Source organism: Pelodiscus sinensis, chromosome 4 (assembly GCF_049634645.1).
Source record: "Pelodiscus sinensis isolate JC-2024 chromosome 4, ASM4963464v1, whole genome shotgun sequence".
Classification (NCBI taxonomy): Eukaryota; Metazoa; Chordata; order Testudines; family Trionychidae; genus Pelodiscus; species Pelodiscus sinensis.
Window position 1 is genome coordinate 110,824,294 of NC_134714.1, and position 17,342 is coordinate 110,841,635.

The window sequence follows — 17,342 nt, forward strand, 5'->3', positions numbered from 1 at the left end:
GCAGATTAGTGAGGATTTCTAAGGAGTCTTTTTGAATGGTGACCTACCCATAATACAGCTGGAATCACTTGGGAAGGCCAGAGGGTTTCCAAAAACCTCAGGAAAGTGTTGAAGGTTTTTTGGACTGTGAATATGAATTAAGATTCTTTCCATTAAAACCAACAATGTTCTGCCAAATAGAAAAACTGACTTTTGCCATAACACCACATTTTCCCACTTTTGTGTATCCCACTTTTCAACATAAATTAAAAAACCTTGTGCACAGCTCTTTGATGAATAAATATTCTGAGGATAGCCAAAGGTGACTGAGGAGGACAGGCTGTAGGATGGAATGGAGTGACCTGGGCAGTCCTATGAGGGTCTGCTAAAGATGATTCCCCCATAACAGTGCCTTGAAGGCTCCCCAGTCATAATATGACTCTTTCTGTGCCAACAAGTTCTGCTGATATATACACTTCTAATTAGGAGTAAGTGTCTATATTCATTCCAGAAATTTCTTGAATGGTCTCACACTGATGGTTCAGAACATGGTGAAACATGATGGATTTGTTATTAAGGGAGACTAGTTTTCTCCAGTTTCATTGTGAAATGTTAAACCCTATTCACCTTAAAAAAATGCCAATACCTATTTTTCCTAAACTAGCATGATTTTTTGGTATTTTTTAAACCATTTAAGTTATGCCTTATTCTTAGCTCCTATGGGAATTCAACCTGTTTTTATGTAATAAATTAATCCTTGGTTTTCTAAAACTAAATGTTCCTTGTTCTACAAGTCAAAGGTAGAGAAGAATATATATACTTATTTGCCTCAAGTATTTTATGCTCTCCTTCCTCAATCTACAACTAATATAGGGGGAGGGATAGCTCAGTGGTTTGAGCATTAGCCTGCTAAACCTGAGGTTATAAACTCAATCCTCAAGGGGGCCATTTAGGGACCTCAGGCAAATCTGTCACAGCTGGTACTTAGTCCTGCTGTGAGGGCAGGGCATTGGACCTGATGATGTCTCAAGATTCCTTCCAGCTCTATGAGATAGGTATACCTCCCTTTAGTCATAAAGGCCAAAACCATAGCATGACACAGAATTCTTTTCAAAACTACATTCCCCAAGAAAACAATGAGGACAATCTTCTGCACTTCTATCATGCCTTTCATCCCAGGGTATCAATGCATTTTACAAATGTTAATTAAACTAGGTCCAAACAAAATAACATTATGATATATGTAAAGGGATATGCAAACATATTGGGGGTGAGGGTGAAGAAAGAACACATGCACCTTTTGCCTACAAAGACATACTGACTGCTGGAGAGTAGGGGCAGAAGCAGGAACTCTCTCTGGTGCTTCTAGCTATACAACATAACTAGAGCCCAGCAAATCCACAGACATCCACTTTATATCCACAGGTACCCCCACCTGCAGATGTAGATGCAGGTATCCACACTTCAGTTTTGAGGATACAGATGTGGATGTAGACCCAGATTTTGGATCCATGCAGAGCTCAAATTTAACCAACAATGCAGCAGGTGACTGGACACAAAATAGCTTGTACCAGCCAGGAGGACACATTTAAATAGAAGAATAGTCCAAGGGAAGGCTTCTGAGCAAAACAGGGAAGAGTGAAGGATGACACAGTGAGAAATTCCACACATCAACCCCTGCAAATAAAGTTTGACTGTGCTCCCATATAGACACTTGAGAGTCTTCTTGCCATCAAGCTAGAGGCTGCAATTAGGCACTGCTACAAGGCTGTCTATGGAGAGCAGATGAAGGTCCTGTAGGCCATGGTGTGCCAGCACACATTTGTATACTACGCAGGATATCAGAAACGAGTTACCTAGTTTTGTGTCAATAGGTGTGGGGAATGCTGGCATTTCAAATACTTTTTGCGCTATAGCTGTTTGCTTTGGTTAATGAAGTTGCAGACCTTTTCTATGGACTGTTTTCTATAATGATCTTCTCCTTATACAGCCAATTCTTTCTTTGTACAATAAAGTAATCTATAAACAATAACTGAATCTCTGCTTCTCCTATATGGGTTGCAAATCAAAATGATTGCAGATTCTAGAGTTAAATGGCAAGATTAAAAAAATAATTCACAACTTTCAAAAACCCTACTTATTAACCTAAAGCAGTTTCCATCAACATATTTATGACATTTATTTTCAAAGACAGAGAGACCCTCTTTGTAGTGTTTATGCTTTAAGCGTGTGGTTGTTTCATTTTAAGTCCTTCCCTCTTTGTAAATGGAATTTAAGTATTATAATCAGAAGAAAGCCATAAAACACACTGACCTGAATTTGCTGCTGCAGTAAATTGATTTTGTGCTGCTGTTGCAAAAGTTGCTGTTGTTGTCTTGCAATCTATTAGAAATAAATTTTTCATTAAATTAAAACAGTAATTTCTTATTGAGTGAAACCAACCTAGTTATTCTTCATGATCATTTCAAACAGGTTTTTGAGTAAGCATCATTTGATAAGAGTTCCCAAAACTCCTGGAGGAAGATAAGTGAATGGTATTTTTGGATGTACCTGTACAAATGACAGAAACATTTCAAATGTAAATGGAATATCAGAACATAACTATCCCAAAAAAACTTATGTATTAATACTAACCACTTAATCCCTAAGGGTATGTCTACACTACCCTGCTAGTTCGAACTAGCGGGGGTAATGTAGTCATCCGCAATTGCAAATGAAGCCCGGGATTTGAATTTCCCGGGCTTCATTTGCATAAAGCCGACCGGCGCCATTTTTAAATGCCGGCTAGTTCGAACCCCGTGCCGCGCGGCCACACGCGGCACGGAGTAGCTAGTTCGGATTAGGCTTCTAATCCGAACTAGCTGTACTCCTCGTGGAATGAGGGAGCCTCCCTGGGCCAGTGAAAATGAGCGAGTGACAGTGGGAGAGAAAGCAATGGAGGAAGGGGGGATGGAGTGAGTGAGGTGGGGCCTCGGAGAAGGCTCTGAGAAAGGGTGTTTGGTTTTGTTTAGTCAGAAAGTTGGCAACCCATTGGGAAGGGGATAATCAGGCATCTTCTGAGTTACCTTTGCAAGAGTCAGTATCTGAGACAAAGTAACTCAGGAGTACCTAGTTCCCAGTAGGTGGCAAAAACTCCCTTTTTCTGTCTGTCTCTCTCTTCACCTCTCCCCCATATATTAAATGATTTTACATGTGTGTATGTTTCAATGTTGGGAAAGCTAAGAAAACAGGCAGTAGAGATAATATTTTGATTAATAAAATACTTTAAATGCTATGAGGGGGATTTTGAAACACAACTGCATTTTCCTCTAAGTTTAGTGCAAAGCATCCAGATTAATTGTATAATATGAAAAAAAACCCCATGGTATCTTTATGCACGTTAGGAGAACATGTATAGCACAAAATGATCAATTTTAGGTTTCTTTTAAAATTGCATGATCTGAAAAAATATGCATTTATTTCATTGTTACAGGGGAAAAAATCATCCCCGTGCATTCAGGGATGAGTACAAGTTTTGTAAGTCTCAATTATACTCTCAAACAGGAAGATGATGTTCTTGCAGCTGAGAGACAAGATTGGTAGCACAAGAGCCAAATCAAATCCACTTTTGGGATTGCCAAACAGTTGCCTACAAATTATTTTTATGCATGATCGCCTAAGGTGAACTCCCTGAGCCATCAATGAGAGTTGAGTGAGTGAGGAATGAAGAATCAGGCCCTCTCAACAAGAAGATCTTGAGGCTTCAGCCTCATGGGAGGCACTTGCAAGGATTCAGTGCTCCAGCGGGAGAAGAGATGAAGCCCTGAGGCCTCCAGATCCCACCATGGGTGCAGCTCCGAGACCCTCCAACCCCCCTCTCAGGGCTGACTCCCAGAGGTCTGGCAGAAGCAACCTGGTTCTTGAACATTGTTGTTTGTGGCTGAGAAGTCTGGAAAATGTGGCCACTCCTGTAATACAGGGACAGCTGCCAGGGCCTCAGAGTGCCTGGTTATTGTTTCTAATTATGATCACCAGTGTCTCCTATGCTGACCCTCTTTACAGAAACAGTTCACACGTCCATACGAGTGCTTAAGTAATGTTTAATGAAGTGTGCATGATGCCATTTCATCTTAAAGTTGTATTACCTCTTACTTAATGCATTTTTGCAAGTGGACTTTGCAAGATCCAATTCATAGTGATACTGATATCAGCTCAAGCAAATGTCCACCTCCTGCCCCCCACCCCCAAATCAAGATTCAGAATGAAAATCATACACAATGATTTCTTTCTGACTGTTAGATGTATTCCACAGCTACTGGGGGGGAGGGTTCTGTGTCTTTAACCATTCCAAATAGCTGGTGATCTGGCCAGTCCTCCACATCATAAGTCAAGCCAAGGCAGTGGTGAGGTCTTTGTTCAGCTTGTGCATGTGGAGGGGCTAATTTGGTAGGTTTCAGATTGCTGCATCTCTAAGTGCAATACTGTAGCATTTGAATATTCATTTCCTGATGGAAACCAACAAAACACCACTATGCATCTAATATTGATGGTTCCACCTAAATGGTATGCTGCTGTAATAGAAAATGCATAGAAAATACCACAGTGCAATTATCCTAACATAGGCTATATGTATAGGCTCGACACAGTAAAGTATGATACATAAGCACCATGTGGCTCAAATTCCGAATTTTATTTGCCAATCGGTTGAGCTACATGCTCGCTTCATTGAGCATGACAACCTAGTTTTAAGTGTCATTTAATTTTCATTTTGAAATATAATTACAAAGTGTTCACTGTAAGATATCACTCGTCTGCAAATGTGTCAAGATTAATTTGTGCTAGCTTATTCACAAGTGTCAATAGTTAATTACTGTGTCATCTCTGGATGGCTAAATGACATTCTAACTTCTGATTTTTTACAGTGTTCCTTTATGTTATTTTCCATTAAGGGATGAGTCCATATTCCTACATGTGGGCAAATATTCAAGCACATAAAATACCAGACGTCACAACTCATTAAAATCAACAGAGCATATATTGCTCTATATAACCTATAAAATACATTTAACTGAAAAGATAATTCTAGTAATAATGTCAGATTCCTAAAAACTGCACATTAATTTGGCTCTGTCTGGTGTAATGCCTAGGGGATTAGAACATGGGATCATTGTTAGATTTTTATATTACAGAACAAGGACAGCTTTTTTGAACAAGTCTGCTTCTTTAAAAATATGATTTACTTTCTTTTCTCTATAGATATTTTGGTTTCTCAATTATGTACTCTTTTTCTTTGATTGTGTAGTTGTCAGAGAGAGAAAGAGTTAAAAAATCATGATAGCGTGGCTCACTGATAACTTGCTACCTTCCACCACATGAGTAGCAAGAAATCAAACTACTGAAATTTAATTGAAGGAAAGAAATGCTTTGAAATTCCAAATTCTACTTTTTCTCCATCTCCTATAATATTTTTTTCCTTTTATGAACATAAAACCCTCCATACATTATTTCTATTTATTACAAGGGATATAAGCTCTTTTAACAAAACCGACGAAAGGAAACACAAAGTAGAACCATGTTTATTATGAGTTTGTATGTTCTGCAAGAAACATTTTCACGGATTTCTTTCTTGGAGCCTCACCTGTTCTTGCTGTTGGCGCGCAAGGTCCATTTGCTGCCGTTGTTTTTCAATTTGTGAGGCTGCCAGCTTTTTCTGTTCATCATGGGCAGCCAGAAGCTGCTCCCGTAAACTGATCAGCTGGGTTATCATAGTAGAGAGCTGTCGCTCTTTTTCTGCCAGGCTTTCTGGCGTACCTAAATGAGGAGGAAAGATACATAGTGAATATCAGGTAAACAACAGTTATTGAACAGTATTCACAAAGAAATTGGATTAAGTACCAAAGTGCATTTTCCAAGTGGCAGCTTGAACATGTATTTTACTAGAAATTCCCTAAAAGATCCCAGCATGCTGCCTTGCTATGTGCCAAACAGTAGGGGACATTACAACAATTGTGAAGCAGAAGAACGAATGAGAGAGACTATTTCTTTTTTTTTCTGACAAGAGTAATTAATGATGTACTCTGTGATATCAAACCTCTCTTTCCCTTCCATCTAAATCTTCCCAGTGTAATGACTACTTCATGTACTACCAAGTTCACCTTTTGATTAACATGATTTTCCCTCAGTTATGCATTTTGAAAAACACAAAATAAGCAACAAGATTCTATTTAATGAGGGCAGCAGATTAATGGTTTGTTGGTCATTTATTTAAGAAGATTTCTATCTGTATATAGCATGCCGTTAGAACACTACAGCATGTGGGTCATTTCGGTCATTTACTGTCATTAAGAAATTACGACAAAGGTAGATTTTAGTTATGGGACAAGTGTGCAAGGCAAGCTACCCTCATAGCCATTGAGAAATGGCTCAGCCTAAGAAAACACTTTAAAAAATTCTCATTTAGCTTCCAAAGTTTACTGCGTAAATGGTGTTTAACTAACATGAAACTGTGGTACATTTATTCCTTGCACTAATGGCAATTAACTGTTTAATGGTAGACTGCATGGTTCTCCCAGTAAACAGCTCACAATCCTTTTGTGAATCAATTCAAAATTATGGTAAACATGAACATTTTACTTACGCACAAATAATAATCTCAACCAAGTGTACTTGATTGAGCATCACAGACTCAGAGTTCTATAATGGACCAGTACGGTGAGAACACAGTACAGTAAAGGGAAACTGAGAAACAATACAGCTATTTTCTCCTGAGAAGAAAGCTCCAGCTGGATTTGGAGGAAGTGAGTTTTGCCAGACCCACAGAAGAACCAAGAGGTGAGCCTCCTGGATACCCCACAGACATATGAGGACAGATGAAAAGGTTAAGGTGATCCCTTCCTCCCACTGACTCACAGAAGACACTTTCAGGAAAAGAGAAGCCTTAGGACTTTTTGAGGAAGGAGGAGACCATCATGGGGAAGAGGGTCAAGTAAGAAATGGAGAAGCTGGCATCCGAATTCTGACTCCTCCTTCCTCTTTTAGAGGAGGATGGCAGTCTTCCATGGAAGAAGTTGCCAGATTTCAGTAGCTTCTTCTCTAGGAATGGGAAACACATGGGATTCTCTAGGGCAGATTTGCAACTCAACTACTTACATTACCCAATTTTTGCATTAAGATTATTTTTAAACGTGTAGAGGGTTTTCTATTCAAAATTGGTCTTCAGTGGAGCTCAGATGCCACACTGATGAGCACAGGATAAAAACCTGAAGAGGCCAAGATTAGTGAAAATATTCCAGAAATCATCAATGTGTATTCACAGCATGTTTTATGCTCTCTTGTAAATATTAAGTGAATCCATACAGAAGAAATATTATTTCATTTTTGTGTATTCTGAAATGTTATTGTGGAAACATTATTGTAAGGATTTTTCTAAGATTGAAAATGCAATATGATTTTCATTTTAAGTGTTGCAAAAATGTGGCCAACACCTGTTTATTTGGCTGGAAAAGGAATACAGTTATACATGGATTAAATCATTCTTGCCCAAAACTTCAGGGTAAAACAGTAACTGTTTTGAAGTGAAATTAATATGAATATCGTAAAAGAAAAATGTTAGACATTTTAATCATACTTTTTAATTAATGGACAATATTTTAAATAGTTATTTCAGAGTTTTTAAACAGACGGCAACAACTTAATGTTCAAACAGCTTAAACTGCTAAACTGAAAAACTAAAAGCAAAGAGTCATAGTTATACCTCATCTCAGAATTCCTTTGATGTAGGCTTACAGGAAGTCAGGGGATGGGATTAAGTTTTCACGTTTTAGTAAAAGTTTTATACCAAGTTTTGTAGACAAACCTTAAGTTGACACTCAACAGTCAACAAAACAAAAATCACCAGAGGGTGTTCACATGTCTCTCTCAACAGATCATGTTCACATTGGGGGCACCATCATTGACAGTATAAGCAGTGCACTCTATAGGTATGTATCCCCTGCAGTGTCGAAGGAAGGCACAGCTGATCCCTGCACTTCTTGAGATTCCCTCCCTCCCATCATAAGTAGCTTGATGAGGAACGTCACAGCAGTACAGCATCTGCCCCCCGCCCCCTGCAGCAGCAGTCTGCCTGCCGCTGTGTTGCTAGTGCAGGTCAGAACAGGAGCAGTCCAATGATTTGTTCTTTGCTTCCCAAAGGGAACAGCTCACCCAGCTGTCAGATACATTCTGGAGCTTTGAAAGGGGAGGGGTGTATGCCTGCAGGGCAGCAGAGATCAAAACATTGAGCAGAGCCATCAAGGCAGACATTTTGGGATATTGGCAGAACCCAGTTTTGTCGAAAAAACAAAAAGCAGAGTCTACTCTGGCTCTTTGTCAACAATAAAGCAAAGAGGAAAGAAAAAAGTCTCTTGTAGAGGTGGAAGTTTTGTGTTGCCAAAACTGGTTTTCACCCTGCCAAAAGTCGCATTGCAGTGTGAACACTCTCATTGTTTTGTTGACAAAACTTGGTAGTATAGACAAAGTCTTAGACATTGTTGGGAAAATCCCTTAGTCACTGAGCACTGGTCTGCACTAGGGAGTTTTCGAACTAACCCCCCTTATTTCAAAATAATAAGCAAAGAGTACGCATTACCGAGCCTGTTATTTCGAAATAACAGGCTGGATATTTCAAAAATCTGTACTCCTATTTTCCTCGGGAAATAATGCTTATTTCAAAATAGTTATTTTGAAATAACTTTAGTGTGGACGCTCTGCTGCTGCTATTTTGAAATAATTACTCTCCAGAGTAATTCAAAGTAATTACTTCCCAGTGCTTCCTGGGGCTTAAAATCGAGGTAGGGCAGCCACAATAACAGAGCCTGCCTCCAACTAATTTTGAGGATCCCCCATAGTGGGGATATGCTATTTTGATTTTGTTTGTTTTGGGAGTTACTATTTCAAGTGTAGATATTTCAAAATAATTTCCTAGTGTAGACATGCCTTAACTGTACGGCTAGTGTGTGAACAGAATGCTGAAAGGTGTTTGTTGTTCAATCCTATTTCTTTTGAAACTCCAGAGAGCACCTGTGAACTTAAAAGAGAGATTCAGCGTAAAAATTATCCAAAAAGAGAACCTTGGTAAAAAATACTAAAGTGCCTAAGGCCATGTCTACACTAGCAAATTAGTTTAAAATAACTAAATTTGAAATAATAACTCCTGAAATAATCATTTCAAAAAAGCATTATTCCCAGAGGAAAGCAGAAGTATAGATTTCAAAATAACCAGCCCGTTATTTTGAAATAATAGGTTTGGTAGTATGGACGCTTCGCTTATTATTTTGAAATAAGGGGGTTATTTTGAAATAATTCCCTAGTGTAGACCAGGGTACTTTGACCTAGAGAGCTGAATACTTATTTCTAAAGTGATGAAGGCACACAGGAGCCTGAGTTTCACTGAAAGTCAGAGGGACTTCTGCTTCTAAACAGAGGTGGACAAAATTTTTCAATCAAAACTTTTTTTTCTAAAAAATTCAGATTTAGATTGACTAAAATATTTGGGGAGTTTGTGTGATTTCAAAAAAAAAGGAGAAGGGGGTCAGAAAGTCAAAACCATTTATTCTGATAGTTCCAAAATGAAATGTTGGCATTTTTAAGGCTAGACTCACAAGGGAATTTAGGCACTACTGACATTCATAGAACTGAGGACATGTCATCCCCTTCCTTATACTGCACCCGCTACAACACTTTCCTGGGAGATGGAAGCTCTGGATTTAAGTTCCTATTTCAGAACAAGATTTTATAACCCTGAATAGGGGTTTTCAAACTCTGGATTGTGGCTTGTAAGGGCAAGCCACTAGCTGGCTGCAAGATGCTTTGTTTACCTAAGCGTCTGCAGTCATGGCTGCTCGCAGCTCCTCGTGGCTGCAGTACACTGCTCCCAGCCAATGGGAGCTGTGGGAAGTGGTGTAGACAGGGACACCACTTCCCGCAGCTCCCATTGGTCAGGAATGGTGTACCGCAGCCACTGAGAGCTGCAAGCGGACATACCTACAGACATTCAGATAAACAAACGTGTCTCGTAGCCAGCTAGCTCACCCTCACAAGCCATAACCCAGAGTCTGAAAACCCCTGTTCTAGAACAAGGATTTCAACTCAGGTCTCCCTCTTCTCAGATGAATGACATAGCCAACTCCTTTTGTGACTAAGTCACAGTTGAAAATTTTACACCGTGGCTTCTAAGTGATTTGGCAGCTTTTGAAAATTTTACCCCCTAGCTAAATTTCCATAAATAGAGAATCACCTCAAAAATACTCTCCACACTGCCAAGGGGAAACCTATTTACCTGGCCTCCATAGCCACCACTGATCTATTGCTTTACTTGAACCAGCAAGCCAATGGGAAGCAACCTGCTGACTAAGATGAGATTCATACCGATTCACTGCCACCTGGGGAAACCATAGCTTATGACTTCCACAGCTGTCAAGTGGCTTCAGAATTGAAATTCTGAGCCTTGGTCTTAGTGTCATAAAATATTTTACACACCCATCTCAGGCACTAATCTTCCACTTTGTTACTATATTATTCTGCATGCTTTATATATACACCTCATAATATGGGCATAAAACCAGCACACAAAATGCCTCCTAACGCTGTGGCATTTGACTGTTTTGTTATACTTAGCTGGAATACTTGCTAGAGGTATGATAGAATGTCAGCAGGTAAGAGATTGTTTATCCTATTATTTCAATGCTATATAGTGTCAAGTTGATGTTACAATTTTCCATTAGGGAACAGCAGTGGCAATTGTTTTGGAAGAAAACCACATCCAAAACAATCCCATTAAATTATTGACCTCCCACAACCAAACCTTATTCTGTTCTATGCAACTCATGTCCACAAATGGGCTAGGACTGATGAACCTAAATCATGCTCCTTGAAAATAACAACAAGCTGATGAAACGGTGTCACCTCCTAGCTGAACACTCCTTATGGCAAGAAAGAATAAAAGATGACTTAATGTTGGGGGTTTTATGGCATAATTTAATTTTGGAGTGGAAATTCCTATCCATTATTTTACAGTTTAAATACTAATAAAAAAACAACTTGCTGAGAATGCAGACCAGATTGAGCTGATCCAGCTGGGCCAACAAGGTCATCAGTAGCTGTGTACCATCATCATCTGTTTCACATCCACTTGCAGCTACAAGATCCCTAAAATCATTACCAGTAAATAAACTCTTCCGCTGACTAACATATGTATAGCTATCTGAACAATGCATGTGCCTTCATATAAAAGATATTGACATACACTATATATTCCTGGTTCCATAAAATGCTATAGATCACACATGGATGGAGCCTTCTCTCTCTCTGCTCTAAACAGTATCTATTCTCTAACTCCAAAGAAAGTGCTGCATTTTTTCCATGGGGCTTTCCTTATCCCCAAAACACATCTGTCTTGAGTTTCTCTCAGATTTGTCAGGTGGATCAGTGCTCCCCAGGGCCTGCTCCAGCTGAAGTATTTTAATTTGACTAAACACCTGATTTATTTTATCTCTCCGATGAGAAAGGCAGTTTGTCTTAATAGAGCCTGTCAGCCCACAGTCCCATTCACAGCAATTTACAGGCAGCCAGGGACGCTGGAAGAGAAGAGTGCTGTGATTCTGTATTTTATCCTCCTCCAGAAAGCACCTAAAAGCAGCTATTCACTGCTACTGCATGTGGCATTTTAGAACTGAATTAGCTTTTTATTCAAGTAACTACACTTGTTGTGAATAGCTTATCTGTAAAATTGCTACATTCACTACTGATTTTATTAACCTTTGGCTCTATCACAAAATGGTCTTCAGTTAAGAAAGACCTTTAAAATTGACACATTTTTCTTAGGGGCCTTTATTTCAGTGACTTCAGATTTACTCAATTTGATCCATTGACTCCTTTACCGGTTGTATTTGAAATTTTGAGGCTCAATGGGAAGTCAGTAGGATTGAAGGCTTCTTTAGAAGAGTAAACATATGACAATTTCCCTTATCAAAAGTTTGGAATAATCAAAAATGTATTCTTCATTGTAGACATAACAATAAACTACCCTTCTTTGGTGTCTATAATTTTAATAAGCTAAATAAATATAATTGTTCCATCCATTTAATTCTCCATTGTGTTCATTGAATTAGCAGTGACTTTTCTATTGCTTTAAGTGTATATTGAGCTAAAGTGGTCAAACTGAACAGAACCAATACATCAAAGGAAAATCTGAGGAATTTTGGTCATAGGTCAATCTAACAGAGTAATACAATAAAACAGCTATAAATCCACTCCAAAAGGGACCAACTAAATTGTACTTGTCAGCTCAGATTGCACTTACAGTGTATTCTCCTTGTGGCAAAGTCCTGTCTTTTAAAGTTGTTTATAAAGCTCCCCGTGCATTTCTGACACTATAAAAATATAACTTTTCACATCTTACATTCAAATGCTTTACTCAAATATGCACAATGACATGCTCCACCTCCATCTGGTAGGCAGTGTAGCCAAACACTGGACTGGGACCTAGGAGCCCCGGCTTGCTGGGTCATCTTTGGCAAGTCATTTCATATTCCAGTGCCTCACTTTCTCAACCCGTAAAAGATGGATAATAATACTCTCTTCCTTTGTAAAGCACTTGAAGAGCTATGAATGAAAGGTGCAGTATAAAAGCTAAAATATTATTACTATTATCTGTCCAGATTTCTTTCCAAATGTTTGAAAAGTGATTAAAGGCCCCCATGTCTCAAAACTGTAGATAAGAGTTTGTTATTTTGCAGTTCGTGAAGAGAAATTTGCTCCACTATTTTTCTAGCATTTCTCCTAACCCTAGCATTGATCAGTGTATTTACTGCTGTAACAGAATTCCTGTCTCCCACAAAATGCAATTCTACTGGGAGCTAGCCTCTTAGGCTATGTCTACACTACCTGTTTTGTTGGAAGAGGTAATGCAAATGAAGTGCTGATTACCACAAAGAGAGGCATAAGGATCTTGCACAATAAGGGGGTTTTGCACAAAATGGACACGTCCACACTGCATGTTTTTGCGCAAAAATCTCTTGCATAAAAACGGATCGGAATAGATTATGCAAATGAAGCACGAGAAAATGCTAATCAGTGCTTCATTTGCATTGCCTTTTCCTACAATACACATAGTGTAGACATAGCCTTGTGGTAAGTCTTCATCTAGAGACACAATGGTATAGTGATAGCTGGGGGGGAGCGGGGGCAGAAAAAATAAAGAGGAACAAGAAACAGAAGATGTTCAGAGCCACTGAATGTTATTTCAAACTCTGCTCTTTTGAACTCAGCAACAGAAAAAGGAGAGAACCATTATAAGCAATAGAAAAGACCATAAGAAATAGAGAGTAACAAACAGGCCTAGTAATTAAAATACGAAGACTAATATTAGGATCAGACTCTAAATGCAGGAGAACAGCGGACAGGAATCAAAGCTTATAATTTTCACCCTGACATGACTGAGAATTCTTGAACAAGCCTGCCTCGGTTTCCCCAACCTGTAAAATGGGTAAATTAGCACAACAAAGTAGTTTTGTTCAAGTGCCTTTAGATGTTTGGATCAACGTCCATCTATGCAGCTGCAAAGTATTATCATTTCTCTTCAATTCCATGATTAACACAAAGCCTTCTAAATACCATTCTCTTTCACTCTGCATCTTAACAAACTTTTGTTTGATGCATCTAAATAAAACATGATGGCTAAGTTACAATTGTTTATACCCTCTATTTAGCAGGGGGAGGGGGGTTAAATAACCAGACAGGGTATTTTTAATAGGATCAACAGAAAGCAAGACAAGAAAGGAGAAGAGTGGTCTTTGCCAGCAACTACAGCAAGGCTTAAAAACACTAAACTGCAGTTTCAAAGTTATCATCAGCTGAAGCAGCACTTCAAGAATCAAAAATGATTTTGAATGAAATTGAGCTGTTTCTGCCTTTGAAAAAGGATGTCTTTGTGAACCAGTTCCCCTAGGAGTTCTAATTTTTTAATGGTCATTGTCAGAGAGAAAACAAAAACAAAAACACAATGCCAGACATAAAAGAAAGTATATTCAATCTGACCTACAGGAAATAACCTGTTTAAACCATTCTGTCTAATAATCTGCAGCACACATCAGATAGGCTGTGATGTTTCTACTTCACAGGCTTCATCCAGCATGTAGCATTTACCGTTTTTTGACTGGGTCACCTTTTAAATGCCACAAAATAGGGCAGCAGAAGTCAACAAAAATAAACAGGGAAAACAGAAGAAAGTAACAATCTAATGGAAAGGCTTCTGAGATAAAAGTCCGTTTGTGGTAGCTGCCTGACTAAGAAGCCCCCTTCCCAGCAATAGCGTCTAATTTGAGTTCTGACTCCAAGAGCAGTTTAAAAAGCTTTCCACTCTAAAGGGCCCCAAGTGCATCATAAAGATAAAAGATTTCAGTACAAAACAACCACAAAGACCTCTATTATCTTATCGGGCTTTGGTAACAACAGCCGAACCAATATGATGAAGTTCTAAAAGATTTTTTTTATATATTTATAAACACCAAAACACTAAAATTGCTTTATTTCATGATCAGTTAGCCATTATTGATGCTCCCATATGCTACTGTCCAGGCCTCAGTCAATAAAAAGTTTCATAATGCTGAAATTGTGCTTTGCAGCATCTAAATGCAACATAGCAAATATGTCTAGCATGCAAATTTCACAGGCTGGCTTCTTTAGTGAAGGTGTGAGATTTCCCCAACCCTCAAATGAAAACAATTCCTAATGTAACCCAACAGTAAAATAAAATAAAATCCTGTGTGCATAAACAAGACTGGATGATGCATGTAATAATTGATGAAAACATAATTTAGTGCAAATTCTGTCAATTCACATAGATGATCTCCAAAAAGTGGTTTAAGAAAGGTCTGCTCGTGATGTGGTCCAAAATGTCTGACTGATGATCTACAGGATTCTGTCATGCTCCCAAATGTGCTTAACACCAGATGCCTAGCACATTTCAGATGCTGGTGAACCAGAAGCAGTGTGGGTTGGAGAAAGAGAATGGATTAACACAATGAATAACTCAGTAGTAACTTGAAGTCTGACTATCATTTTAAGGGTTAGATTATAATCTGCTTAAAATGTTTTTGCACCCCTATTCTGTCCTAGGCTAGCTACCTATATTACGGGGAGCAGTAGGGGAAGACACGCAGCTTCCACAGAGACATTAAGACCCACTCTCTTATCCACACATATTCCTGTAGTTGGGGATTAGACCGGGAAAGAAACAGAATTAGCAGACCCCTGCAAATCCGAGACATCTGCTTTATATCTGTGGGTATCTGCATCGGCAGACATGGATGCAGATATCCGCTACTCATTTTTGCGGATCCAGATGTGGATAGGACACCAGTATTGTATCACAAACCCTGCAATTTGCAGATATCACCTTTATATCCACGGATATTCTCAGCTCATTGTTGGAGATACAGATGCGGATCCAGATAAAAATTTTGTATCCGTGCTGGCCTGTAAGAATTAGAGGGCTAGCTACACTTCTGTCCCCTCTCCAGCATTTCTACAGTACAGTGTAAGTCAGTCATGTTTACCTAACAGATCCTACTGAGAGTGGGGACCTATGGTTTCTCCCTTCATGAGTGAGTGACTAGTGGGGTACAGTGACAAAACATCCTTCTTAAAACCAAGCACTGTGTATCATGAAGCTTTTGTGGAGGAGAAGGTGCAGGACCATCCATAACCATACACAGAATGTGCACTTGTGTAAGGCACCCAAAAATCTGGGGCACCACTGGGTCTTAATGTCCACCCATCTGCCTCTACCTATCCCCCTTCTATAGCTCTGCTTCCTCCCAGAGAGGATCAGTTAATATGAAAGTGAAAAGCCTGCCAGACCTATCAGCAAAACCTAAAACCTGTGAAAGAGCCATCCAAGTGGTAATGAAACCATTAAATAACTGGGGTTGGCAATGTCATTTTCATACCCCCACCACCCAACCCCTGCCAGCTTTGAGCATAGGGACACCAGTTTAATAGTACTGTGTAGGGCCCCAGAAATCCTAGAGGATTGCCATGAGAGGGGGATGGATTAAAAAGAGTTTTCATGGAAGTTCTCTTGCCTGAAGGCTTACCATCCTTACACAGTAACTTAGGCAGGCATAATTTTTTCAGACACTTCTCCAACAGGTTCCTGAGTCTCAGCCTGTTTTCTCCCAGAGACTTCCCCTCCCATTGAGAGAGAGGTCCTTTGTAAACCTGCTGCATTCTGTGTTTGTGGGCCTTCTCCTGACCTGTCGCTGCTCTGAACTAGCAAGTTTTTGTTGAAAAGTGGTTTATCTTGTGCATCTCTTTTTCCTTCCTGCTTCTTTTTCCCAGCAGCCATCTTTCTAAACTAAACTAATAAATTCATGCAGTGAATATCCCAATCATCAGGTCAACAGACAGCAATCATCATTTATTCCAGAACAATTCCAAATCCAGCAGAGAAAGTAACCTATATGAAGCATAGGATCGGCTCACTTTCCCTCAACTGAAACAGTCACAGACTGGTCCCTGATCTGCTCCCAGAGCAGAAAAATTAGCACTGCCCCTTACTTGGGCCTGCAGCAAAGACACAACTGAGCCCTAAAATAAAAATGATTTCAGGAGTGTAATTGCTCCTGGCCTCAAAGGAAATATGATATTGTCCAGAGCCTCCCCAGAGAGAACGTTTCCCCCACTAGGGAAACGGCTGAATGTTTGTATTTGTATACAAATGTCATCTTATAAAGTTCACACCTACATTCAAACAAAAGCTAGAACACTATTTAAGACAATCCTTGGAACACTTTCGCTCCATTAATATACTTCAGTAACTTCTGTCAGTTATACAATCCTACTCTAGCTGTTGTATGCTATTTAAAAGAAAACTGCCATTTTTTTCCATAGTGGCACTCTGAAATTTCAGAACAGAAGCACCTGTCACTATAAACAAAGTCAGAAGTCCATACTATTATAAGGGCTCATCTAGACTACGCTAGAGTGTCGAAAGAGGATATGCAAATTCCCACGGATATCATCTTCTGATCTCACATTCGAAAGTGGAGTTTTTGAAAGTGAAAGTAGTTTAGACGCGGCTTTTTCAGCGAACCCCCCCCCCCCCTTTGATGAAAAGCTACTCTTCCTCAAAAAATGAGAGATCTCTTTTGACACTCTGCAGTAGACTAGATGAGTCCTTAGTGTGTATGGCTGCACATAGAAATCTGGTTGCACACATTAATTCATTTACATGCAACCAGCAGGAATATCAGTTGCTGAATTAATTATTCCAAAAGTTTTACAGAAGCAAGTAGAGATTTAAAGTTATGAATGGTTGGTTTGATAAGGTGATTTCAGAAATGGTT

The 17,342-nt window shown here is 39.3% G+C and overlaps 1 protein-coding gene across 29 annotated transcripts in view; it reads right to left on the bottom strand.

Annotated features, from left to right (window-relative positions):
* Nucleotides 1-17,342, bottom strand: part of SOX6 (SRY-box transcription factor 6) — a 519,233-nt gene that overhangs the window by 196,021 nt on the left and 305,870 nt on the right. For all 29 annotated transcript variants that reach the window (XM_025190443.2, XM_006134565.4, XM_075928048.1 and 26 more), the window contains 2 exons: nucleotides 5,597-5,769; nucleotides 2,293-2,361 (listed from right to left, as the gene is read on the bottom strand). In XM_025190443.2, coding sequence (XP_025046228.1) covers nucleotides 2,293-2,361; nucleotides 5,597-5,769 — 242 coding nt within the window. The remainder of the gene's footprint in view (nucleotides 1-2,292; nucleotides 2,362-5,596; nucleotides 5,770-17,342) is intronic.